Source organism: Osmerus eperlanus, chromosome 27, assembly GCF_963692335.1.
Source record: "Osmerus eperlanus chromosome 27, fOsmEpe2.1, whole genome shotgun sequence".
NCBI lineage: Eukaryota > Metazoa > Chordata > Actinopteri > Osmeriformes > Osmeridae > Osmerus > Osmerus eperlanus.
This window is the reverse complement of record NC_085044.1, coordinates 4,233,957-4,258,180: the sequence shown is the minus strand read 5'-3', so window position 1 is coordinate 4,258,180 and position 24,224 is coordinate 4,233,957. Positions and strand designations below refer to the sequence as shown.

The 24,224-nt window shown below is 44.2% G+C and overlaps 4 protein-coding genes across 6 annotated transcripts in view; 2 read left to right on the top strand and 2 right to left on the bottom strand.

The window, feature by feature from the left end:
* The window catches only part of LOC134013546 (disks large homolog 1-like), a 49,448-nt gene extending 40,391 nt beyond the window's left edge, over positions 1-9,057 (bottom strand). The window contains exons 1-2 of the mRNA XM_062453051.1: positions 7,680-9,057; positions 7,120-7,251 (exon numbers count right to left, since the gene is read on the bottom strand). Of these exons, the coding sequence (XP_062309035.1) occupies positions 7,120-7,251; positions 7,680-7,707 (160 nt within the window). The 5' untranslated portion in view covers positions 7,708-9,057. The remainder of the gene's footprint in view (positions 1-7,119; positions 7,252-7,679) is intronic.
* Positions 9,058-9,141: 84 nt separating this feature from the next.
* On the top strand, positions 9,142-10,590 carry tmem126a (transmembrane protein 126A). The gene is made up of 5 exons (XM_062453494.1): positions 9,142-9,277; positions 9,417-9,542; positions 9,648-9,841; positions 10,045-10,159; positions 10,243-10,590. The coding sequence occupies exons 2-5, from the start codon at positions 9,433-9,435 to the stop codon at positions 10,439-10,441; spliced, it is 618 nt and encodes a 205-aa protein (XP_062309478.1). The 5' UTR covers positions 9,142-9,277; positions 9,417-9,432; the 3' UTR covers positions 10,442-10,590.
* Positions 10,505-14,896, bottom strand: crebzf (CREB/ATF bZIP transcription factor). Of its 2 annotated transcripts, XM_062453472.1 has the most exons (4): positions 14,710-14,896; positions 12,896-13,983; positions 12,291-12,363; positions 10,505-11,811 (listed from the first exon to the last, which is right to left on the bottom strand). In XM_062453472.1, exon 2 carries the CDS (start codon positions 13,948-13,950, stop codon positions 13,159-13,161), a length of 792 nt encoding a protein of 263 aa, XP_062309456.1. In that variant the 5' UTR covers positions 13,951-13,983; positions 14,710-14,896; the 3' UTR covers positions 10,505-11,811; positions 12,291-12,363; positions 12,896-13,158. The 2 variants fall into 2 exon arrangements, with proteins under 2 accessions (XP_062309456.1, XP_062309455.1); XM_062453471.1 differs by lacking the exon at positions 10,505-11,811 and having other exon boundaries at positions 12,221-12,363.
* Positions 14,897-16,224: 1,328 nt separating this feature from the next.
* On the top strand, positions 16,225-19,947 carry mpzl2b (myelin protein zero-like 2b). 2 transcript variants are annotated; one of them, XM_062453484.1, is made up of 5 exons: positions 16,225-16,385; positions 17,883-18,052; positions 18,178-18,388; positions 18,539-18,707; positions 19,606-19,947. In XM_062453484.1, exons 1-5 carry the CDS (start codon positions 16,331-16,333, stop codon positions 19,673-19,675), a joined length of 675 nt encoding a protein of 224 aa, XP_062309468.1. In that variant the 5' UTR covers positions 16,225-16,330; the 3' UTR covers positions 19,676-19,947. The 2 variants fall into 2 exon arrangements, with proteins under 2 accessions (XP_062309468.1, XP_062309469.1); XM_062453485.1 differs by having other exon boundaries at positions 16,227-16,385; positions 19,501-19,947.
* The last annotated feature ends 4,277 nt before the right edge of the window (positions 19,948-24,224 follow it).

The window sequence follows — 24,224 nt, the reverse complement described above, 5'->3', positions numbered from 1 at the left end:
TCATTTCTTCAAACAAATGCCAATGATTTAAGCTAATTCATTGTAGATTTATATCTGCTGTTCATGTCAACAGATTCTTACAAAAAATAGGTATTTAAGTGGTTGAGTAGTAAGAAAATAATAGAAATGTTTGACTATAATCAAGCAGTGCTGCTTTCTCTTCACAACTGATACTCATTCACAGAAATAAAATAACGTGACATTTTCACATCATGCAAAATAAAAATAACTTCCAAAGTGGAAAACTTCAAATGTGTGGAACGTGAAAGATAAACGTAAAACCTTGATGAATGGCAAACAAGTCCAATCCATCGTTCCCCGAATGTTTCTAACACGGCGTGTATGATCGAAAATCGCTCTTTAAACTTCAAATCACTTTCTCAATGAGTTCTCACTGCCACTTTTGTCTTCATTCCCTGTCTTGCTGTCAGTCATCATCTTGCTTCCAGGTTGGTGACAACAGCTGCGAAAATGTCGCGTTACCCCCTTGTTTCCAAGGCAACCATGTGGTGGATCTGAGGAGATTTGCATCTACTTGGACACATGATGCACAAACACACTTTCCCTGCTTGTTCTCTCTCTCTCTCACGCACACACACACACACACACACAGTGTGTAGTGTGTCAGCGCATACACACACACACCAACACAATGCAGATCCGCAGCCCTCTCCGTGCTTTATGTAACGGATGGGCGGGGGGGGGGGGGGGGGTTTCTACTCGCCGAGCTCCTGCCTGTGGAAGCTCCTCCTCTCCGGGGAGAGCGATCCTTCCAGCTGCCTCCCCCTCCGGCGGGCTGGTGCTCCTGCGAGGAGGCGGAGGTGCCGGCTAATCCCTCCCCAGATCGTCATGAAGCACTCCGCCACACCTCCCTCACCTCGCTTGATTTGCTCGACCGATGGATGAAGGGGAGCAAGACCCTATCGTGTTGTCGAATGTCTTTTTGAAAACGACAGTTTCTGGGAAATTGGGAGTGTCATAAGGAGGTGGCCAGATGTTTGGCCTTTCCGGAATTCTCTGCTTTACCATGGCTGGGATGGATGGTATCACCTCACTCGACGTCTCACCCACGCCCGGTTCTGCAGAGGCAGGTGTCACAGATGAAGTTGAGCGACAGAATAAGAGCATAAAACCGGCAACTTTCTGAAGAGAGACACTACTTTCCAATCCCTGTTGCTCCTCTAAAAGACAGGAGGCTCCCTGAGCAGGTCAGCCGTCCGCCTCAGGTAAAGCAGGTCTCAACGGCCCTCGAAAACACAGCGAGCAAATCTTAACTCTTCCGTCCCGACGTCTGTCTTTGATAATGATTAGACAGTACTATCACACGTCTGACGATAATGCTCACTTCATCTATCCGGGCGTCGAGATAAAGTGTCTGGTCGAGCACGGCATTCTGGGAGAACTCACCCCCAGGTCTCAGAAGCCTCTGGGCACCTCCTAGTGACACACAGACGCATGCCTCTTGCTGTCTCCATGGAAACAAGCGCAGAACACTCTCTCTCCCTCTCTCTCTCTCTCTCCCTCTCTCTCTCTCTCTCTCTCTCTCTCTCTCTCTCTGACATAAGTTCCTCCGCAGCCAGAGCTGCTGCAGTCCTCTCCCCCTCCTCTCTCCCAGGAAAAGAAGACGAGCGCCGGACTAGAGTTGTGGAAACCCGCATTAGAGCCTTTAACAAAGAAACCGTTTTCAAACCTTTCTTCAGGCAATCCTTGTAACACTCTTACTCGTGTCCTAGCTCTGGGTTTGGTCCTGTCTCTCAGTAATGAAGGAACAGGCCTCGGCTCTGGTAACCCGTGACGCGGTCGTTCACGTTTAGCGAATTGCATGACCTCTTAAGGTCAAGCATGCTACTAACTTCTGAGGGTAGTGCTGAATTTTTGATTTGGGTTTACCGAACTGATACATACTAAAACTAAAACATTTTGAGGCAGAGATGAGCCAGTGTTCGAGATCAATTCAACTATTTATAGGCTTTTGGGTATTGTGTTCTGTATGAACTATGACAGTACGTAATTTTAGATGTACTATGCTTAAGTGTACAATGTTTGCAAATGTACTCTGAATTTTTTCTACTATGCTTGTGAGTGTGTTTGGGCATCAAATCAACAGATGAACGAGGAGTCCTCTTTCAAATCCATGCCTTCTAGCGCCCTCTATAGGGGCTTGCATAGCATGATCCTCTCAATATTACTGCCAGTTACAGCATTATATTATTGCTGACAGGTCCTGGCAATTACATTTTGCTGACACTTGTTTAGCGTGTTTGTTTTCTTATGTTATGTTTCAGGCCATCATTGTAAATAAGAATTTGTTCTTAATGATCTTGCCTGGGTAAATAAAGGTTAAATAAAAAATAAAAAATTAATGTTATGTATGTTTTCCAGTGTAAGAATTCAACTCCACATTTCAGCATCACCACATGCTGTTTCATGAACCTGAGCAATACAGTACACATAGAAAGAATGGAGGAGCAATGATGACCATACAAAATTATACCAAGCGTGTTTAACCATGCCCCGGACTCTCCTGCTTAGGGGCGGCACACACTGGGCTCTGAGTCTGAGCAAACAGCACTTCGGTTCAGGTCAACATGGAAATCCACAGGCAGCAGCTGAACCTTGAGCTGAACATCCATCGTTTAATCTCCACATCTGTCTTCTACTCTGCAACAGCCACAAGTGACCTCCGCAGCCTGTCCCCTTCCTAACGCCATGGCCACGCCGTCCTCGGTGAGGTGACGCAAGCTGTCGATTGGACAAACGGCTGTTTCCGAGTGTCTCTGAGACCTCTGGGGCTTGTGATTGGATGGTCGCACCCGTCGAGTGTCACTGCCTTCCTATTTCGGGTTTCCCGTACGTACAGCGTGTACACGAGTACGTACGTTTGTGTCCTTTTCAGTGTAAGACTGGAACCACAAACAGCAGACGTATCAAGAGCGTGTCGGGAAAAGTGAACGTTGTTTCTGCTGCGTGGCCGTAGCGTGATACCCTAGTTAACTCAGCTAAAGCAGAATCGTGTCCAGAGGGAATCTTGTAACCGGAGGCTACAATTCAAAACAAAGGAACCCATCCAATTAAAGCCTCGCTTTTTCCCTTCCAGTGAACAGCCAGACGCCATCCACGAAAAGCAAAAAGAGCATTCGGAGTGCTGCTTTTCCAGACCACCTGAGAAGCACAATAAATGAGAAACGACTGTTTTCTCACACCAACGTGGTTTTCAAGGTTAGAACTAGAGGAATATTTAACATCAGTCAGGTGGCTGAGCGGTGAGGGAATCGGGCTAGTAATCCGAAGGTTGCCAGTTCGATTCCCGGTCATGCAAACTGACGTTGTGTCCTTGGGCAAGGCACTTCACCCTACTTGCCTCGTGGGAATGTCCCTGTACTTACTGTAAGTCGCTCTGGATAAGAGCGTCTGCTAAATGACTAAATGTAATGTAAAATGTAACATCCAGGATGATGCAAGAGGGAGAACCTCTTTTACCTGAGTGTTACCTGGCGGTCCTCATTTAGTTATGTCCGAAGATCCAAAGTTGTGTTTTTTTTAAACAGTCCATAAGTCCATTTGGAGCCAGGAACAAGAACCATTCAAGTCCAGGTGAGTCCAATAAAACCATTTACGATTGTTTAAAAGTTGAACCTAGAACTGCAGATCCATAGTGTTGTGCATCTTATGGGTGTCATCGTGCAAGGCAGAGGGAGAGGAGTGCTGTTTTGGGACAGGGTTGGGATGGAACACACCCGATTCAAATCAATGGGTCGTTATCAACCTCGGCCAAAGGCCTGAGAACGATTATTCATTTGAACCAGATGTGTTGGAGCAGGGAAACATCGAAAACATACAGGATAGTGGGCCCTGAGGACCAGGGTTGAAGACCACTGATTCAGAAGAGAAGTGCTCCCACTAATGGACAGTTGGAGTAATACAGCAAAACACTGTTGATAATCTTGTTCTCCACAAGATGGCAGTCTCCTTGAAGTCACAAAGCTATTTTAAAGTGTAATAAATGAGGATGACTCCATTTGACTTGTTTTATAAGATCATGCCTGGTTTTAGAGCCTGATTTTAGCATTGAATATATTATAAAACTGGTTCCATTTGCACTGCACATTGTTGTGATGCATCACAACACAACATATGACCAAAGGGGTCAAGTAACTAACTTAGGCTAACCGTATATCATGTGTCAACCATGTATCATGTATTCCACAAAGTATCCACGAGCCATGAGACTGGTAAAGTTTGCCAGTGACACTGGTATCTTTGATCGAGTATTCAGACGCTCTTCATTACGATGAAGCAGAGCCAAATGCAATTCCTCAACCTGACATAGAACTATGCCCAGTGATTCGTTAGGAATACACAAACATCACTCAACAGTTCTATTCCCAGCACGCTGATAAGTGTCGTACCTGGCTCGCACAGCCCAATCCATAATATCACTACGGAATTTATGAACCTCTGTGTTGCCTTTGGCGTGTCAAAACAGACTCTCCCCTCGAAAAAGAGATGATTCCTCCCAGATGCAGGGGGGAGGAATCTGATGAGAAAGCAGGGGGACTCCTTCTCTATTAAGCCATGCTCCTCTGACACTGACAGATAGAGCCCATTAAAGAGCTCTCCTAAGCAGATTGGCAGACGGAGGTCCGCCCGGAGACGAGGCCCTTTGTGCGTCCAGCTGATTCAGATGAACAGATGTGATTAGACCCCGAGTTAGGAAATGCATTTGCCGGGAGCGGAGCGAATGAGGTCTCTGGACACGGTGGAGCCGTCGGCTACGTGATCTACGTTTGATGACTGTGTCGGGATGACCCTTTTTATTCATTGCTAAATTGTAGCGAGAGTGAGACGACTCCAAATCGGATTCAAATCTTTTTGGGTTCCAAAGTAAGACACAGAGTGGCCCTACTACTGAGTATCACGGCTGCCCCTGGGGGCCAAGATACTGTAGTCTCCCTGCACCTGGACGGGGGGCAGGTTGAGTGGGTTAAGCCAGGCAGAGACCCACACTGCTGGGATAGGGGGTTTAGCTTTGAGCCCACGCCCCTGGAGAGATTAGACAGCACCTAATGCCACATAAGATGATTACATCTATTTCAGGAGGTATTAGTTCCATAGCAGAGTTGAAACACGGTGTGATTGACAATCATGGAACATAATACTGGCTTGGTACAATAACTGGTGCAGAGTGTATTGTTCATTCAGAGCTAGCATATTATTTTAGGGAACATTGGAGTGTTTTACATTGTGTTATGCAAAAGATGTAACAGTATGCATAGACACATGCAGGCACATGTGCAAGGTGTGCACACACACACAAGCACATGTACACACACATGAAAATGAAACAAATATCCCGACAAACAATGAAAGGAAATGAAGCACCATGGATATCGGTAAATAAATGACTCAGAAGGATTGTGTTTCTGGTTTGTGATTGGCTCATCTCACCTGGCTGGATAAGATCTCATGGCTGTAGACCACAGATATTGTGAAATATGTGTATGTACGGAAGATATTAGCTACAATACAGTACATCTTTGGTGTGGGAAACATAAAACAGGTTTACACATTTAACAAACATATTTATTATATTATCTCTACTTTCTACACCCAATAAAGTCTATAAATCACAGATAACTCATTGCTGAATGTAATATTGCTAAATAACTAATGCATAGCATGATATGTGTAGAATAGGGTCATACCGTATTCAAATAGCGTGAGGCTTCAACAGTTAATTTGTCATTTTTAAAAGTCTCTTACACCTGGCCATGCCAAATCATTTTCAAGCATTAATATACAATTTGCAACAGTATGTTGCTGTAGTGCTCAGTCCCATTGGAATTGTGTTTCCATTTTTACAATTTGACATCCATTATTATCATAATTGACATTAGGCTAATCGTCGGAAAGATTTCGCTGCAAAACAAGTCAGTCAATCAAATAGGCTTCGGCGCCGTTTCATAATAAACATTGTGCAGTCAGTGTGCATTGACTCTCCAGCTGCAAACTTTGCCAGCCAAAGCCAAGGAAACAAGAAGTCAAAGGAGCGAGGGGTCAAGCTCTATTATCGCAGCATGAACTTTGAATCAAAAATCTATCTTTTTCCCAGTTCTGTTGCCATGTCTAATTGTGGTCAAACAATTCAAACTAATTACTGATGGCTGATCATGAGAGGGCTGTAGGAGTGTTGCATTGTGGGAAGAGGCCTCTCAATGAAGCTTGAAATTGCTCCGACAACCACCACAGCAATTATCTTCTTATTGAGGGAGAAGTCGAAATCTGTCTATTCTCCTTGTGTGTGTGACACTGCCTGCGAGCTCGAGATTTGGCATGAGTGGAACGTTGTTAAGAAATCCACATCTCAACCCTTTCCCTCTCTAGTCTCCACTATGGTCAAAAAAAGCGAGTGACCAATGAATACCTACATACGATAAAATATCTCATTTTTATGTTTTACCTGGTCTGATATCTGGAATGGACAAACTCACTTGCTAACCCATGTCAGATCCTCCATTCCTGACTAAGACCTCGGTTATGTAAAACAACCTTAGGCTAAATCATTTCCTGATTCACAATCAATTAGGTTTCTCATTACAAAAGTGCATATTTCGTGTATTTTACTACAGTTACGTTGAAACTATGTCATACCTTCAATACTCAATATTAAATTGAACAGAAATGTTACGTTATTGGTGTGATTAAAATAAATGTCTTCAATAAACCACTTTGAAAATGCAAAAAGCCTGAATAAATCACTATGATAATTTTGGAGTAAATACAACAGTATTCACCAAGGAAGACTACATATGGCCTGTTTAAATACTAGAGTCAGAGAGAAATGTCTTTTGCAAATTCAGCAGAGCTAAAAATAACGTAATAAAAAAAAGTTGCTAAACCTGCAGACAGTGCCCAGTGCTCCAACAAAGCAAAACGCAAATAGAGCATATGTGATAATAGACAGCTGCATTCTGTGATTAGGTAAATGTGATTTGGCCAAGTACATTTCGGATTACACTTAATGGACATTATAATACTGGGTTTTTAGTTTTTTTATGGCATCTTTTAACATTGTTGGATTGCTAAACAAACGTCACATATTTGTGACCTCAGACTTACCAAGCAGTGCTTGGAACAGACTGCTATTGAAGATTCCCATCACTCTCTGAATGGCAGTTTTGAGCTGTTGTTCCTCGGGCTTGATCAGTTTAGAACAGTAGTCTTCCAGAAGGCCTAGAGCCCTCTCTGTGTCTGCATAAGCACACAAGAGGAAATGTTTTAGTATTTAATTCAACAATAGTCTAGTCATCACTAAGTAAACCAATCAACCACCTCTTAAAACGCAGCAGGGAGAAATGGTATAGCCTAATACTACGTGATATGCAACATGAAACAACTGCTCAGTTCATGCAGGGAGGGTAGTAGGCTATCATCCATGCTGTATGTATACTATCACTTTTATTTTGGCCAAGCTGATAGTTTCCTAACATGTGAATGGGTTTGTATATGGTACTTAAAGACTGTTTGGGGTAATTTATGTGGCCATATCAATAGCAGTATTTGATCCTGTCCGTGTTTTGCCTCGTTATTCGTTGGTTAATGTTGTCTATTTCGTTATTGTGCAACCCATTACGAGACAGTATGACATTGTTTTTCAGACATTTAAATTATGCTCTCACCTTTTTTTCTTACAGGCATGTAAGGCATGTTTGTATCCTGCGGTGATTCAATTGTGCTCCGGTAACATAGGCTAGTGTTTACTGTCCTCAAAACCTTAAAAACTTCCCACCAATGGAAAACGTGTGCTGAAATAAAAGCAGCGAGGCTCCATCCTACAGTTCTGCACCTCCAACCCGGTTCAGTTCATAAGAAATTTCTATAGGCAGCAATGGACGACGATAAATTATATACAAGTATGTCGGGCAGTTCAAGCCCAGGTCCTCTTCAGCACGATTCATTCGACCGCATAATGTTGGTGAATCAATGCTCAGTCTGGAAAGCGTTTTCAAATAGAAGGAAAAATCTATAAAAACTGAAGAGAAACCTAGTGTAAAATTGACTGGTTGGTAGCCTTTTGTGGTTGAAAAAACAGGAGAAGAACAACGAGTTCTTTAGGTGTGACAGGTGCAACCGGCACGGTCCAGTCTCTGTCCATTTAGTTATGGGAGTTTTAAAAAAGTCATGAAAATGTCCTTCATGGCCCATCGCTCTTCATGGGAACTTTTCTGGATAATTAAGCGCACAGTCATTCTGTCTGCGTTTTCATAGGCTATTGCATCAGAGCTCTCTGTGGTGATTCACAATTAGGATAAATAAAACTAATTGGACCATAACAATGATTAGTGTGGGATATACCAAGCTAGCCTATGTGCTATGCTACTAGGCAATATAGAGTTCAATGTAGCTGTCCAAACGGCGACTAAGGCTAGTAAGTTTATTGAGCAAATAACTCATAACATCGCTGTTATTAACAAGCTTTACACTCAAATGACCACGAAAGACAGTCATAAAGATAAGCGCATTGATGAGTAAGCAGTAGGCTGTGTGTAATTTCTTTCTCTGATGCAAGACTTCTTATTGGGTAGGCGTTAGCCGATGCTGTAGCCTACCTAGTAAGAATCGAGCTGATAATTAGCTAATTCTTTAAAATGACAAAGGCGAGTTAACTACACGCGGCGAGTGTGTAACCAACGTCTTAATACCTGAGTATCCTAGAATGGGCAGTGCAATGAGCAATGGTTGCTCACATAGATGAGTCGATAGACAGCTCTTTTGAGCGCAGAGGATGTGCTGCGCCTAGGATTGGTATATACCTGGCAGCTTATCTTCAAAAACTCTGCAAGCATCCCCCTTATCTATGACACGTTTATGGCATGTTTCCCTAATAACTGACGAACCCTACACTTAAGAAAATAAAAATGATAATTGCCTTGAAACAGGTCCATCATCACATCAACACGTTTACAGTCCCCAACTCAGCCATGAAAAAGTGACAGCAGCAGCATCATCACCAACACTACCAGTTTTGCCTTAGCAACGGCAAGCTCGGTTACTAGCTACCCGCCTTGATTGAAGGAACACAAGCTCCAATGGCATTGGACGTTTTTCGTCCGAAGCGGATGGTAGAGGCCAATAGGAATAGTGGAAATTTCAAGAGGTGAGAGGTGAAATCTCGCACACGTGGTTTGACATGGCTGCGCCCTGTTGTCAAAATAAGAATTGTATCATAGACAAAATCAAACACGTACATCACATATTTAAATTTTTAAAAGCCAAGGTAAGAAAGTACAGATCCAGACGAACCACAGTATTTTAATCCTTTATGCGTCAAGTCTAATATGGCGTAGGTATTTAGTAGGGTAACCAGCAAGTTAATAATGCAAGTTTCCAACAAAAAATGTTCTTTCTCCACACAGGACCAACTGTCTGAAGATGTCTGAGAACGACAGCAACATTATGAAGGGGTCGGGACGTACATTACCAAGAGCTGTAATAATTGCTTTGATGGCCGAAAGGTTTGAACGGCTGCCCGAAAATGACAGGTATAAAATCATGGTTGGTTCAATTGCAGCTTACACACATTGAATAGCCTACATTGGCCTATCTTTTGATATTCAGCTTGGTTGCGTTTGTTTTTTACTTAACAGAAATATGTTCACGTATGGACCTATGTACATCGGTGGCAATGGTGCACTTGCAGGACTCGTAGCCAACAGCTTGTACCGCAGGGCACTGAATGTCACGCAAGGACGTTTCACGTCAAGTCTACCTATGGCCGTCTTGCCTTTTTTGACAACAGTTGCCTTGTACAATGCAACTGTATCCAAACCACTTTTGACAGGTCGGTTCATTTTGTTTTGTTTATGTAGCGTTTCAGTTTTCCAATATCCACGTAATTGTGTAGCATTATTTGTGACCACAACTTGGTCAGTTCACACCAGAGTTAATATTTAATCAACTCCATACACAGCAGGAATGTATGTAGTGTCTTCATATTTATTCATGAGGTAAAACATAACTATGTACATTGCACCTTTTTTTTAGGTGACCTTAACTGCCCAACCTGTGTCCTGATCAGAGGTGCACTAGTCGGTGCTGTTGGAGCAGGCTTATATCCTGTTCTTCTTGCACTTCCTGTCAACGCAGGACTTGCAACCCGGTATGTGAAGTGTTATCTTACATGCAGTCATCACATTCAGGTATTTACTGTGCTTCATCTAATACGAGTGCATGTTTTGACAGATACGAAACGGTCCCAATGCCAGAGAAAGGAAACGTCCTGCGTTTTTGGATGACCCTTAGTCAACCCATTTTGAGGAAAATGGCAGGGGTGTTTGTGTTGCAGGCCCTATTCGGAACTTACCTGTCTTCCAAACATTTTGATATCTATTTGAAATTGCTTCGGATCTCCCTTTCCAAAGATGAAGAACTTGGGAATTAAGTGGTTTAGAATAGATGCAATTTTTTCCAATTCATTTTATAAATGTCATTAGAAAAACACTTACAAATCTGTCTCGTGACAAAGTACCTGCTGTCTTCCTGGTGCGATGACCAGTCATGTAAATTAAGTAAAATCTGCTTTATATTCAACCACCAGACTTCTATTTGACCTATCCATCACATGCGCAAGTTCATGTTTTTGGTGTACCATGTTTTAACTTTCCTACGTTTGACCTTCTAAAGTTAACTCAAGAAGATTAAAGACAGGAAACAGTGGTTCATAATTGCCAAGATATGTATACAGACATGGGTGTTGCTGCACTGACAAGGGATGCATTTCTTGCACTTTATATCTAAGAGTGAAATAAATTAGTGTGCTTTGAGAAAACTGATTATTTGGCCTGGTTCTAATGACCAGATGAAGACTAAACCATTTACCATTGCTTTGTGGTAGCAAGAATTATTGACCACTTGAAGAACATTTGGAGTGCATGCCAAAACTCCACAGACCCTTTGTGCATAATGACATCCAGAACACAATGACTAACAATGCTATATTCTATACATCAACTAGATTAGGTCATTAAAAGCACCATAATAGGCTGCAGAAACAACTCGAACAAAAGAGTTTCAATCCCTTATTCCTTAACTGTTTTACACAGTTCACTAAGAATACCCACCACAAAGATGACTAAGAATCTAATTGCAGACCCATTCCAATGGCCTTAGTATTTGGTCATGGTTACTTGTAGAACACAATAAATAACTAAATTACATTCGATTGCAAGCCACACACTTCTGACAGTGCAAACAATCGGAATGTTCTTAAAATTTGGCTTCATCAATGTTTCGCGGTAGATGGGGTTGTAAGCCTCTTTTCTCATTAAACATGTTCAACCACGTAAAAATTATTAACCAGGACCATTCCTGATTGTACCTCTCCTTCTAAAGACCCAGGAGTTTAGAGGGCTACCCATCCTCAGCATTACAGGAACAGCACATTTAAATACAAATGATGCCTTGTTACATAGCATTCAAGCTCAAAGTGAAATGAAGAGAATATAAAATACTATTCAATTCCTGGTGTACCCAGGTCTTAACTATACACTGGGTTAACCACGTATGTTCAGGTTTAACCAATAGATAATTTCTTTCTCACTAACGATTTAATATGTCATTTGAAAAAGAATGTTCGTTTTGTTTGGCCACATGACCTTATATGGAGTTTCACATTGTCATCGGTCTGGGTCATTATGCACATAGGGTATGCGTTGAGCTGTCCACTCCATTGAAGTTGGGGTTTGCCTTTTATACTACCAATTTGACCCTTTTGTTGAGGAAAAGTAAGGACATGTCTGCAGAAAAAGCTTGCTGTTTGAAAAGAGAAAAGAGAGATGCATTAATAACAGCGTTGAGTCAAATGCATAACACACAACTTGAGCTGAAGCTGACAAATAAATCAAAATAGGATTTATTGGGAAACATTTGATCAAAGTAATATCCTTAAACATAATGTTCGGCTGTCGTTAACAAACTTTAGACATTGTAGCCGGTGGCACAACATATTTCTATACACACGGGCCAAGCATTCCTCAACACAGCTAACTCCCTCGCGCTGAAAATTGGCCAGGACATTTCTTTCTTACGGTCACAGCCTCAAAAGAGATACTCTTTAAATGCTTTACAATTAACTGGACAAAATATAAACAGTGACGCATCGTCAGATCAGTGGGAATCAGTGGAGTCCTTTTCATCCACAAGCCATTATCATTATCTACCCTTTTTAAGCAAAAGATGACATGGAACACCAGGAAATGTAGTCACTTACACAACGTGTTACCGTACACTACCTTTAAAAAAATACCAGGCCAAGTTGGCAGCAGCAGGTCCGGCCTCTTCCACCTTCCCCAACAGCCGAATCCACTTTAGCATAAAAAAGAATAGTGGCGCTAAATGCAAGTATTCTTCAACAGAATAGTGACATTTCACAAAGAGACTTCATTTGTTCCCCCGTCAAATCATACTAGGATTATCATCAAGGCTATAATTTGGGGTGTTTTTTCCTTTTCTGGATTGATAGCCAAAACTGAATGTACGTTTTATGAAGTAATTCTCTCTCTTTGTGAAACTTCACCTTTCAGTATATTTTACTTTAACAAAATAATGTTTTTATCATGCTCCCAGATGTATGCATTAGGGAGAAGTATGACTTGAGAATATCATATTTACAATTTAACTGCTATGAGCATAGAGCAAGTACATTTGTTTTTTTGTTTTTTACTGAACTTTAAGTATTCAAAGAACTCAAAATAAAGACATAGCAGTCACTAAAATATAACAACATACAATTTTACAATCTTGGAGCAACTGATAGCCTATATTTAAAGAAAAATTAACAGGACAGAAATTAAAAAATAAAAACAAAAAAAAATGGGCATCTTCATCTGATCCTTACCATGGAGCCAAGCAGACATGGGTGTTCTGGAACCTTCTCATCCCGCATAGTAGAGCAACCACCACCTAGAAAAAACTGGCGACAGGGTTTAGCAGTAACACGTCCTAAAAGCAGTGCTTTCAAGAGATTTTTTGGTTACACATACACCTAAGTAACACCCTCAATTACATTGCTGCAGTGTTCAGCAATTTCCCTTCAAGTTCATTACTCTGCAGTTTATCAAGTTCAGTCTCAAAGATCTGAAAACGATTAAGTACTTGACCCTACATTTTGAGTGATGCACTTGCACTCTCTGCACACTTAGTGCAGAACTCCACTGAGACATGGTCCTTGTCCACGTGCAGGCAAACGCCCCCGGAAGTTTCTTTCTCTTCCACCTTCACGCGTTTCCTGGGCAACGCATAGTCGTGGTCATTGTCTTTCGATCCCTGGAAAAGCGAGGAAGATAATTTCATGCCATTCACACCGCTGAGCCGGGACAACAGCTGGGCCAACATGCTCTCATTCGCCAACACGGCTCTCAAGTACCTGGTCTCATCCTCCAATTCTTCCACCCTCTTATTCAACTGTCCGTTCTCTTGTTTGAGCGTGCGGTTTTCCGTCGACAGATTGCCGACGGTCTTCTCCAGTCCAGTGACGTACTCTTTCTTTTTGAGGCGATTTATTCGGGCAGCGATGGCGTTCTTGCTCGTCATGGACGTCGGATCTTCTCTGTGCTTCCTTTTCTGCGATCCTCGTCCTCGCTCCGGCGAAGGGCTCATCGATCCTCCGATCCCAGAATCTCCGTTTACCGAGTCGCCCACACCGAGTTCGGCCAGGCCAATGTCGAAGAGAGGGGACACGGAATCCCCTTCAAAAGTCCAACTTAACTCATCAATTCCGAACAGGTCATCCAACTCCAATTCTGAAGTGTCCACGTGATCTGTTGGCAAGTCATCCAGAGGGCTCGTCTTCACATCTTCAGTCATGTCACTCACATTCAGGACTTCGACTTCAAGAGAGGAGCGTGGAGAACGCACATCCATGTTATTGCGGCCCCTTCTCCTGGTGATCATTTCAGCTCTTAACAATTGTCTCTGATGTTGAATCTGTGAACAGAAATGTTGAAAATAGCTGCTAAGTAGGTATAAAATTGTAGAATCAACTCTGTAAAAGTAATTGCTAAATATTGACAAGATACATTTACATTTAGTTATTTAGCAGACGCTCTTATCCAGAGCGACTTACAGTAAGTACAGGGACATTCTCCCCGAAGCAAGTAGGGTGAATTGCCTTGTCCAAGGACACAACTTCATTTTTCACGGCCGGGAACCGAATCGGCAATCTTCTGATTACTAGCTAGATTCCCTAACCGCTCAGCCACCTGACTCCCTATAGATACAATAAATATAGGTCGCGACTCGCCAAAGCACTGGCACGCCACACAAGATCGCCCATGTCATGGCTCAAGAAAAGAGCGAAGCATTTTAGGTAGCTCTAGCTGTCTAGATACTTATCTAGCTAGCATAGCTTTCTCGTAACTTGTTGGCGGTAAACCAATCCACGAGATAGCCCTAGCTAACTAGCTCTGCACTATCTGCTAGCTGTCAAAGCCATACCATGGTAGACCACACAGTTTGTTTATCAGCTGGTGTGTTTCAACATTAAGCTGTCCAGAAAACCACTGGTATTTATGAGATTCTACATTCGATTTTACACGAGTAGACGATCAAGAAAGACTAAACTTGCAAACGTATCAAGTTAGCCAGCAAGGGAACCATAGAACAGGAATGACGCAGCGCTTTCTACCCCGCTGTGGAAGGGGTCCGACTTACCGTTGAATTCGTCGTTGTTTTACTGAAGACAAATAATATAATTAACAAAATAATATTTTGGTAGCTGTTGTCATTAACGTGCTTTAAGTATCCGTATAATCAAGACGATAATTCTTCAGAAGCCAGTACAGCGTCCACACAACGTGAACAACAAGAAAAACGCAAATAGTACGTTTTCAAAATGGCGACAAAGCCTTGCGCAACTGGCGTTTACGGAACTAGTTCCGATTGCGTTCTATCAGGATTTTCTAAATAAAGGTCAGTAAACGTTTTGTCTGTTAGGCTGTGAAAACTAGGCATGCATTGAACTTTCTCCTCATTTAACTATAATGTCCATAAACAAATATTATTTCGGACTTGTTTACAAATATACTTGCCTCCAGAAATGGTGACTATATTGTATGTGATCTCCAGACCTTTAATACACCCTTTCCACCAGTGAACCGGGAGCTAGTTTGGAGCTGGTGCTAGAGCCAGTTCGGAGCTGGTTCAAGAACGGAGCCTTCTAAGAACCGGTTTGCTTTTCCAAGTGAAGAAGATAAAACTAATAGCCTAACTATTAGCCATATTAATATCCTGGTTGGTGAAATGAAATATAATGGGTTAATATGTGTTTGGCGCTGATTTATATAAAGTTGGCAGTTGTTTTACTACTCGAGAAGGGTCGAAGTAGGATATATTTAATTTTATTAGTATGGTTTTATACTGATCACCGTTTACAACCTCTGGCACATATCACGCCATGCTCTTATTTTGAAAATAAATTGTGCTGTTGACACACAAAAACGGAAATGCACCACAGAAAAAGTGGTACTTCAGCGGTTGTCCTCCGCAAGTGCGTGATGATTATTAGTTCCGAGCACTTCCGACTGAGGTGTTGCTTCAGACTTCTAAAACGTTCTTGCCACAATAGCAGGGCGTATTTAATCGAACTGCAACTGTTAAAAGCAACCCGTATAAAATTATGTAATTGTGTTGTAAAAAATAATATTCTTCGCAACGATGATATCTGTAGGGTGTATGATGAAACGTAGCCTATTTTAAGAGGTTGTCAAGGAGTAGCCTGCACAGCCGTAGGTGTCGCTGTTCAGCGTTGTGATGGTGCCGGTGCATATAGGCCCTATTGCAATTATTAGTGCATCTTCATCCGACTAATGCACAGAAAGACCCTGATACTGTTCCAAAGGGTGTGGACATGCTGTTGAAATATTGTTAAGCAAAAATATAAATGAGAATGTTGCCATAAAATAAATAATTAGCCTAATGAACATAGGCCATATATAAAGTCTGCAGCGTGTAAATTAGACTCGCATTGTGGACACATCTCAAGCGTGGGTTTGGAAGTCCAATGTGTAGCCAGCCTATAATATTTACCTTTTTTTTGATAGGCTATCTGCTGACGGTAGCAATAAGGAAATACAAACAAGACATGTCTGTTTTTTTGATACAACTAAATCTTAGTATTCTTGATAAACGAGTTCATCCCGTATGCTCCGCCTAGTTCTAGAGCTCACCTCGGCACTCCTTGCGATCCCAACTTCACTTGTTTTACACAACCCCCACCCCCCACCTCTTCAGAATTCATTCTGTTCAGCAGTTGTTGAAATAATCTTCCAGTCGGATGTATCGGACATGGTTTCAACTCTTAGCTCTTCTTGGTGGCCTTTGGCTCTCAGGTGAGTTCAACAACTTTTCATAAATATGCGTACTTTCCAATCCAGTGCAGTTCTACACCTGCTGTATGGTATTTTTTCAGTGGTTATGGTCGGGAAGCTGTGTTTACAACTTAAGAGTGGCTGCCAGCAGGTGAACCGAATTTCGTTGGCATGAATCCCTTCCGACCGCTGTACGGTTGTCTCATCATTGCTTGCTGAGCTGAGTTGAATATCCATAATGTTTGGCTACTTCATGTGTAGACTATTGGTTTACTTATTAGTCAACAATGCAACAATTGTCTTATTCCCGTACCTCTGCGATGTTACAACCCGGTATTAAACAGAGTGCTTGAACAGAAATACTTATTTAGAGTGCATGTTTTTATCCATAACGATGAGCAGACAGAACAGTTTGGCAGAGACAGTTGGGTAATTATACCTTATTGGCTCTCCCCGTGCCCTTTAGCCAGAACCAGGAACTGGATATCAAGTTGATTTGGACAGCGGTGTTAAACCAGGTCAAGATGGATGCATGCAGGTGTGATGACCAGTCATGAGACATGCTTGTCCTCCACTTGCATGACAAAGACCAGACTATTTTGTGCCACACAGGTGAAGCCTTTAGCTTCATGTCTTGAAGGGATTCCTAATCTACATGTTGCAGGGATTGGCCAGTTGGACCTCTGTACTGAGGTCCTTCAATAATTAACAGATGCATGTATTATTAACAAGGGAGACCATACACACATCATGTACACACCACATAGAAGTGTGAAAAAACGTATCGTATGGTAGCTCATTGGAATGTGTGCCTTGGGAGTGATTTATTAGGCATTTTGGAATAATTACTTGCTTTTTAACATTTCCGCTGTACAACCAGACTGTTCCGAAGTATTTTTTCGCCCTGATATTCACACCCAAATAAAGGTACTGCTTCAGGCTACATTCCAGAAAGGTCAGTAATGATGTGTAATTAAAGTATATACGGTAGGCATGGTACTACAGCCTTCTGGTTTGCCGCACCAGTGACATGAGAAGTAGACAGTGTGACTGTTGGTTGTCAAGGCCAATGTTGTGTGCTGACTGCAGTTTTCTGTTTAGTCTGAGGTCATATAAACAGCCAGCGGAACTGATACAGTTGTTTTCACTAAAGAAAACAACGTAGCAACATTTCCACTGCCATGTTGTCTAACCATACTAACAGTGACATGTGAAATAGCGAAATAAATATTTGAGGCGTACGAATACTTCCTGAAGCCAGCGTAAGTTGCACCATTTGAGTTTTGTCAAGTCTTGTCAAATATGAAACTAAGCCTTTTGTGAAAGAGAGAGAGAGGGAGAGAGGGAGAGAGGGAGAGAGAGAGAGAGAGAGAGGGAGAGAGAGAGAGGGAGAGAGGGAGAGAGAGGGGGGGAGGGAGAGGGAGGTTGACAGTGTGTGTCTGTGATCCTGAGAAGTGCATTCGGTGGGAAAATCAATTCCTGTGGATTCTAACTGCGCCCCCTCCCACGTGTATCCAGGTGTGCTACGAGTAGGAGGGATGGAGGTCAGCACCCCAGAGGAGATGGAAGGAGTCAATGGGACAGACGTGACACTGAAGTGCACTTTCAAGACCCCGCATCCCGTGTCCTCCTCCACTGTGATCGTTTCCTGGAACTTCCGGCCCCTGGACAAGGGTGCTGAGGAGTCTGTACGTGAACACGCTGGAAACTGAACTCTTCTTAAGAAGACCCACATTAGATCACATAACCCATTCTGAAGTGTTTCCCCACCTTGTACTTTGACATTTGAGGAAAAACCCTTTGTGTGTTCCAGGTGTTTTTCTACCAGCAAGAACCATATCCGCCCACCGAGGGGCGTTTTAAGGGCCACGCCGTGTGGTCGGGGGACATCATGCGAAAAGACGCGTCGATCACCCTGCTCGACGCTCTCCCGACCTTCAACGGAACCTACACCTGCCAGGTGCGCAACCTGCCGGACGTCCACGGCATCAATGGAGAATTGGTCCTCCGAGTCGTCAACAAAGGTCAGTCAGGCAAACGCACGCCGACACGCACAGGCACGATGACCGAGGTTGACAGCATTGGTTATCTGACGTTTATACGGGCAGTGTTTGTTGTTGTTGGATCCCAACCGTGGAATGAATGTGTGCGTGTTCCGGCCGTGTCAACTCCAGCGACCGTGTCGGAGGCCAGGATCCTGCTCATCGCCGTGGGAGGAGCCATAGGCCTGGTGCTGCTCATCCTGTCCGTCTTTGTGGCGGTGAGGTTCTTCCGCAGGAAGCACGCCGACACGGATTTCGAACTTCAGACAGGCAACGAGAACTGGAAAGACGGCATGGAGTGGTGAGCCAGACTTAAAGGGCTCTCTCGCCCCCCCGCCCCCCGCTCCTGAACAACGTGGAATGGCCGGCAGTGACTGGTGTTGGAGCTGCTTCCTGGTTACTCTCTGCTGGGACTTACTGGTGCATTCTGGGAGGGGTGTGTTGTGGTGTTTTCCCTCTTGTACCTGCTCCATTACCTTCTCAGAATGAGCACGAGTCGTTGAGTGGACCTCGGTATTAGCAAGGTCCTTCCATTGTGCCAGGTACCTTCTTGTAATTCGAATTTTGACGAGAGTTTTTCATCGTCGGGACAATCATTTCCCCTTCTTTTTCATTGTCATCTCGTCATAACAGTGTGCTGATTTGTGCTGTACTAAAACTGTCTCACTGCTTCAGACTCTCACAACAGGACTGCCATCTAGAGGGTTTTACCCTGATACTTTACAAGCCTCTAGCCCATTGAGCAAATTATCCCTTTGATTTTGTTCTTTAATCATTTACATGCTTGCTATTAGTTCCAAAGGCAAGTTTTTAATGTTGACAGCTGATTGAACATGCCGATATGGAATTCTATTGATTCATCAAGAATGAAAGAGGTCCCGCACTTGTATACGGTTGTCCTGAAGTGAGCTGAGTCAGTGATGTTGTTCTGCTTAACCGGGCTAATGGCTGCGGTATGCACAAAGGCTTTTCCCGGTATATTCCGCTGCTACTTTTCCCTTAAAGCCTGGATTCAGATGAAAACCTGTGCCTGTTTTTACCCTGAAAGCCAAGAAGTTTGTTTTTGTTATTGTGACATTTGTTTTCATTCGAAGGGAGCATGTTCTTAGGAATGGGGAGACATGAAGGCACTGTGCTGGGTAATCAGCTCCAGTGTTTGGAAGTTCGGAAAGATAAGTTTGTGTGTGTGCGTGACTCAGTAAACCAGAGGAGGAGCTCCACCTGAAGACTGGTTCCGGTTCAGAAGAAGTGGAGCTGGGGAGCCATTGAGACAGAGAGGAGGAAGATGATCGCGATGATGGAGGGGATGACGACAATAACAATTTTGACGGAGGCTGGAAAAGGCCTGTTTACCAGAGCTGCTCCATGAGGGGAATAATAGCAAGTCATGTGTCCTTTCTGACCTCACCAACCCCAAATAGAACAATCCTATCTCCACCAAATTGCGGTGACTGGAATAGTAAAAAAAAAAAATGGATCACATGCTCTACTAAATTCGGAAATCAATGTACATTGATATTTTAGCAATCTATCCATGAAAGTCACATGGGACATGTCGAAGTGCTGTTTTGTCATAATGCGGTTGAATTTTATGCACAAATAGTGTTCAGATAGTTCAGGGCTGTATTAAGGCTTCTCTTTCATAACCACTGCCTGCCTTGTGCTTGTACAAGGTTGTCTGCACTCTCCACATTAGTCAGAAGATGAACTTACCCCTGGGGACACGCGTTAATGAACATTTCCTCGCTGAATAAATGGACCAGAGTTCACCATGACCCCTAGCTGATATATGAGGAACCAGAGTCATAGACTTTTTACACAGCCCTTTGGAAAATACCTTTTCTGCAAAGGGCCCAGGGCAACAGGGGCACTGGTTCTACTTCGCCGATTGTGGTTGTTCAATTTCTTTTCACACTTTGTGTTCACCATGGTTTTACCTGCCATTTGAATGTTGAAAGTCCTCTTGCAAAAGCAATGTTTTAAAATGTATATTAAAGATCAAAGCTATTTGTATTTTTTTTTACAAATCCATGAGTGTGTTTTTAATAAAGTTTTTATGTTTAACATACGTTTGACATTTATTTAAAATAAACCAGATAATTTTACCGAGAAGGGTTACAGGTGTGTTGAAATGTGGAGTGAAAACAGGAAGTGACAGAGGTTATGAAACATGAAATCATGAAAATATGACTTCAGAACAATGGCACTCCAGTCTCCATGATGCCACACCCACAGTCCTGCCTTACTGTGCCCCTTTCCCTGTCACCCTGGCCTCTCCACTTCAACTTCAATTTTGCAGTGTGACAGTTTACATTTCTGCATGGTGTAACAGTCAGCTGACATGTAGGAGTATGGATGGGCTGTAAGTACATTCATGTAACATTGCTGTCATGGCTTGCTTATTGCATTACCTGCTTCCGGAAGCATCCTTCCATTCGTTTTTCACTTTCCATGAGTGCAAATTAGTGTCCCCTCTACTGTTAGCTTGTAAGTCCTACATGTCATGGCTTAACCAGATGATCTGTGTCACGGCTGGCTGTACACACGCCGTTTCCCTGACCGCCTATTGCGGCCTGTGCTCTTTTAGACTAAGCCATACAAGTACACAGATTTGGATGGGTTGGACGACTTATTAGGGGATGGGTATGATATTCATTAAGGAGAGCTGTGTGGGATAATTCCGGAACATGTGCCAACCTCAGGTTGTTGACTCCAGGGTGTGTGTCAATGAAATGAAACAATTCGAACCGAAACACAGGACGCACCTCACATTAGCGTCGTGTTTGTGTGTGTGTCGTACGAGGTACCTTTAGTTAAGGACTTGTAACAAAACATGTTACACATTTCCAAATGTAAATGAAATAACGATATCATATTTTGGGTCTACCATGGTGTGTGTATGAGTGTGTGTTGGCTTGTGCTGCGGTACATGTAAATCAGTGTGTGCTGAAATGCCTGTCCTTATCAGCTCCCCCGAGAGCGAACAGCATGCTGCGGGAACAGCACAAGACACCCCCACTCACCCAGCTAAGCGTATGTGTGTGTGTGTTTGTTTAGAAAGTGTGTCTAGAGGCCGTGGCTCGACGAGTTGGCATTTGACAGTGTGAATGTAAGTGTTGTGGTGTTTTGTGTCAATGTGTGGTCATGCACATACACTTGTGTGCTCATACATTTTCCTTAGTGCTGATACGACTGACATTTTGTCCAGATATAGTACCAAATGAATGTCCAGTGTCCAAAAGGCTGACGTTTTGTCCGTGTACAGTATCAAATGAATGGCCAGTGTCCAGAGGGCTGACATTGTGTCCAGATATACAGCTCTGGAAAAAGTTAGACCACTGCAACTCTTTCTTTCCTTTCCAAAAACGTTGAGACTGATTTTTTTTCTTCTTTTTTTTACTATCCTAGTAAGGAATCCTTCATCTAATTAGGAATCCTGATGAAAACAAATGTTGAAAAAACGACAAAATGAAATATCTCCATGCCATGCAGAGATCCCCCCTGAAATAGAACTGCAGGAAGGAAGCTCCCTTCTGAATAATATATTGCAGTGCCACAAAGTTGCAAAGAAAGCAAAACATGCATAACAGGCTGCATCTGCACCTGTACCTGCAGCTGGTCGCGTTCCAAAGTGCAAAGATTCAGTTTTGTTCCCTTTAAAAAGTTACAATCCCTCCCCCCTAAGCCACTGTGTGCAGCATCAGTGCAGTTCTTGTACATGAACCAGGTTGAATATTCGATGGTCCAGTCAGTCGATGTACAAAGTCTGGGTCAGTTCTACAGCTGCAGTTCGACCCTGCGGTGGAGCCACTGCTCACGACCCGCACATTTGAAAAGCACTGACCGGGGATACGAAGAGAACGCAGGGAGAGGAAGAGGAAGCGAGAGGCCAAGCGGGGGAGAAACGCGGGGGGGCGGGGGGGGGGGGTGGGGGCGGGGGGAGGTGTAGGTTTCTGGCCCCCTATACCCGTGTCCGCGTTTGTATATCAGTGAAACCTTTGTCGGTTTCGTGAATCCTGCCTCGTCTGCCTCGCCTGCCTCACCTGCCTCGCCTGCCTCGCCTGCCTCCGTGCGCTTGGGTCCTGCCTGCACCTCGTTACAGTTTCCCCCTCGCTGTTGGGTGAAGGCCAACTCCCCTCCCCTCTCCCCATCAGTCTCACTCCATCCCAGGGCTCCACCTCCTCCTCTCACCGTCCCAGATCATCTCAAGAACTCTAAAAGGCAGCATGGCAGTCATCTGTAGCGACGACACGTTTGCCAAGTTGCTGACTCATCAGCGTCGGAAGGGAGGATGCGCGTCAGAGCGCTCGCCGTGGCAGGCCGGCGCCCGGTAACGCTCCATTCCCAGCAGAGATCCTACATATGCCCTTGCCAAACCCACAAACAGGCACACACACACACACTTGGACACACACACACATTTACATTACATTTACATTTAGTCATTTAGCAGACGCTCTTATCCAGAGCGACTTACAGTAAGTACAGGGACATTCCCCCCGAGGCAAGTAGGGTGAAGTGCCTTGCCCAAGGACACAACGTCAGTTTGCACGGCCGGGAATCGAACTGGCAACCTTCTGATTACTAGCCCGATCCCCTCACCGCTCAGCCACCTGACTCACATACTTGATTGCTGGAGGGTTGTGGTATTATAGATGCTAATAACCCTGAGGCAGAGGAATATGACACTCATCAGGCCAGAGCAGGACTTGTGACGAAATCACCTGCTGCCACCAAACATATCAATATCTCATGTGAGTAGTAGGGGGTGAGAGAGAGAGAGAAAGAGAGGGAGAGAGCGTGAGAGAGAGTGAGAGAGAGAGAGAGAGAGGGAAGTAAGAGAGAGAGAGAGAGAGAGAGAGAGAGAGAGAGAGAGAGGGAGAGAGCAGGAGAGAGAGAGAGAAAGAGAGAGAGAGAGAGAGAGAGAGGGAAGTAAGAGAGAGAGAGAGGGAAGTAAGAGAGAGAAATGCCTAGTCACCGGAAACTCAATTCTGTCAATCTATCATGTGGCGGAGGAGTGCATGGAGAGGGGAGAGTCAAAGAGAGGGGAACCAGAGAGAGGGGGGAGATGGCTCCTCAAAGTCACATTCACATTGCAGACACGCTCATCTCACCCCCCCCCCCCCCTCCCCACCCCCAGCCTCAGCCGTAAGGTTGAACGGAAACAGTGGAAACGATTCTTCAACGCGGCCGTCATTAAGCCTTTTGGACCGAATCGTATTAGCAAAGCAGTGGGCACTCTGGGGGGGGGCATTAAACACGTGTTCTTACAACACATGGCACGTATTCCAGAGGCCCAGAGCAGGACGCAGGGCACATCTATTTATACACGGGGGTGTTGATGAACACAAGGTAACGCGTCCCACTCATCCCCGGCGGCCACGCGTTTACAGTGGCCCTCCTCAACCTGCACTGCAGAACTTTCTCTCGTCTTTTCGCGAGCACTCGGGACAAAACTGCCTGCGTCTGCATTCACACCCCTGTGTCGGGGGGGGGGGAGGGAGGGGGGGGGGAGGGAGGGAGGGAGGGGGGGGAGGGAGGGAGGGAGGGGGGGGGGGGAGGGGGGGAGGGAGGGAGGGAGGGAGGGGGGAGGGAGGGAGGAAGGGGGGGAGGGAGAGGGGGAGGGAGGGAGGGAGGGGGGAGGGAGGATGCAGGGGGGTGAGGTAAGTGAGAGAATTAAGAGAGCTTGTTAGAGGCGAGAGAGAGAGGGGGTAGGAGGGAGGGAGATAAAAGTGGGGGAGGGGGGGGGGATCTTGGCAGAGATCCAAGGCCGAGCGGCGGAGAAAAGTTGAGAGATAGCCAGAGGGGCCGGCGGGTC

Excerpts from the sequence above, each read along its gene's own strand:
- tmem126a (XM_062453494.1), top strand. The coding sequence starts at position 9,433 with ATGTCTGAGAACGACAGCAACATTATGAAGGGGTCGGGACGTACATTA. Across the intron at positions 9,543-9,647 it reads CGGCTGCCCGAAAATGACAG|AAATATGTTCACGTATGGAC; the intron begins GTATAAAATCAT and ends TTTACTTAACAG. Across the intron at positions 10,160-10,242 it reads AACGCAGGACTTGCAACCCG|ATACGAAACGGTCCCAATGC; the intron begins GTATGTGAAGTG and ends ATGTTTTGACAG.
- mpzl2b (XM_062453484.1), top strand. The coding sequence starts at position 16,331 with ATGTATCGGACATGGTTTCAACTCTTAGCTCTTCTTGGTGGCCTTTGG. Across the intron at positions 18,389-18,538 it reads CCTCCGAGTCGTCAACAAAG|CGACCGTGTCGGAGGCCAGG; the intron begins GTCAGTCAGGCA and ends TGTCAACTCCAG. Across the intron at positions 18,708-19,605 it reads TGGAAAGACGGCATGGAGTG|TAAACCAGAGGAGGAGCTCC; the intron begins GTGAGCCAGACT and ends TGCGTGACTCAG.
- crebzf (XM_062453472.1), bottom strand. The coding sequence starts at position 13,950 with ATGATCACCAGGAGAAGGGGCCGCAATAACATGGATGTGCGTTCTCCA.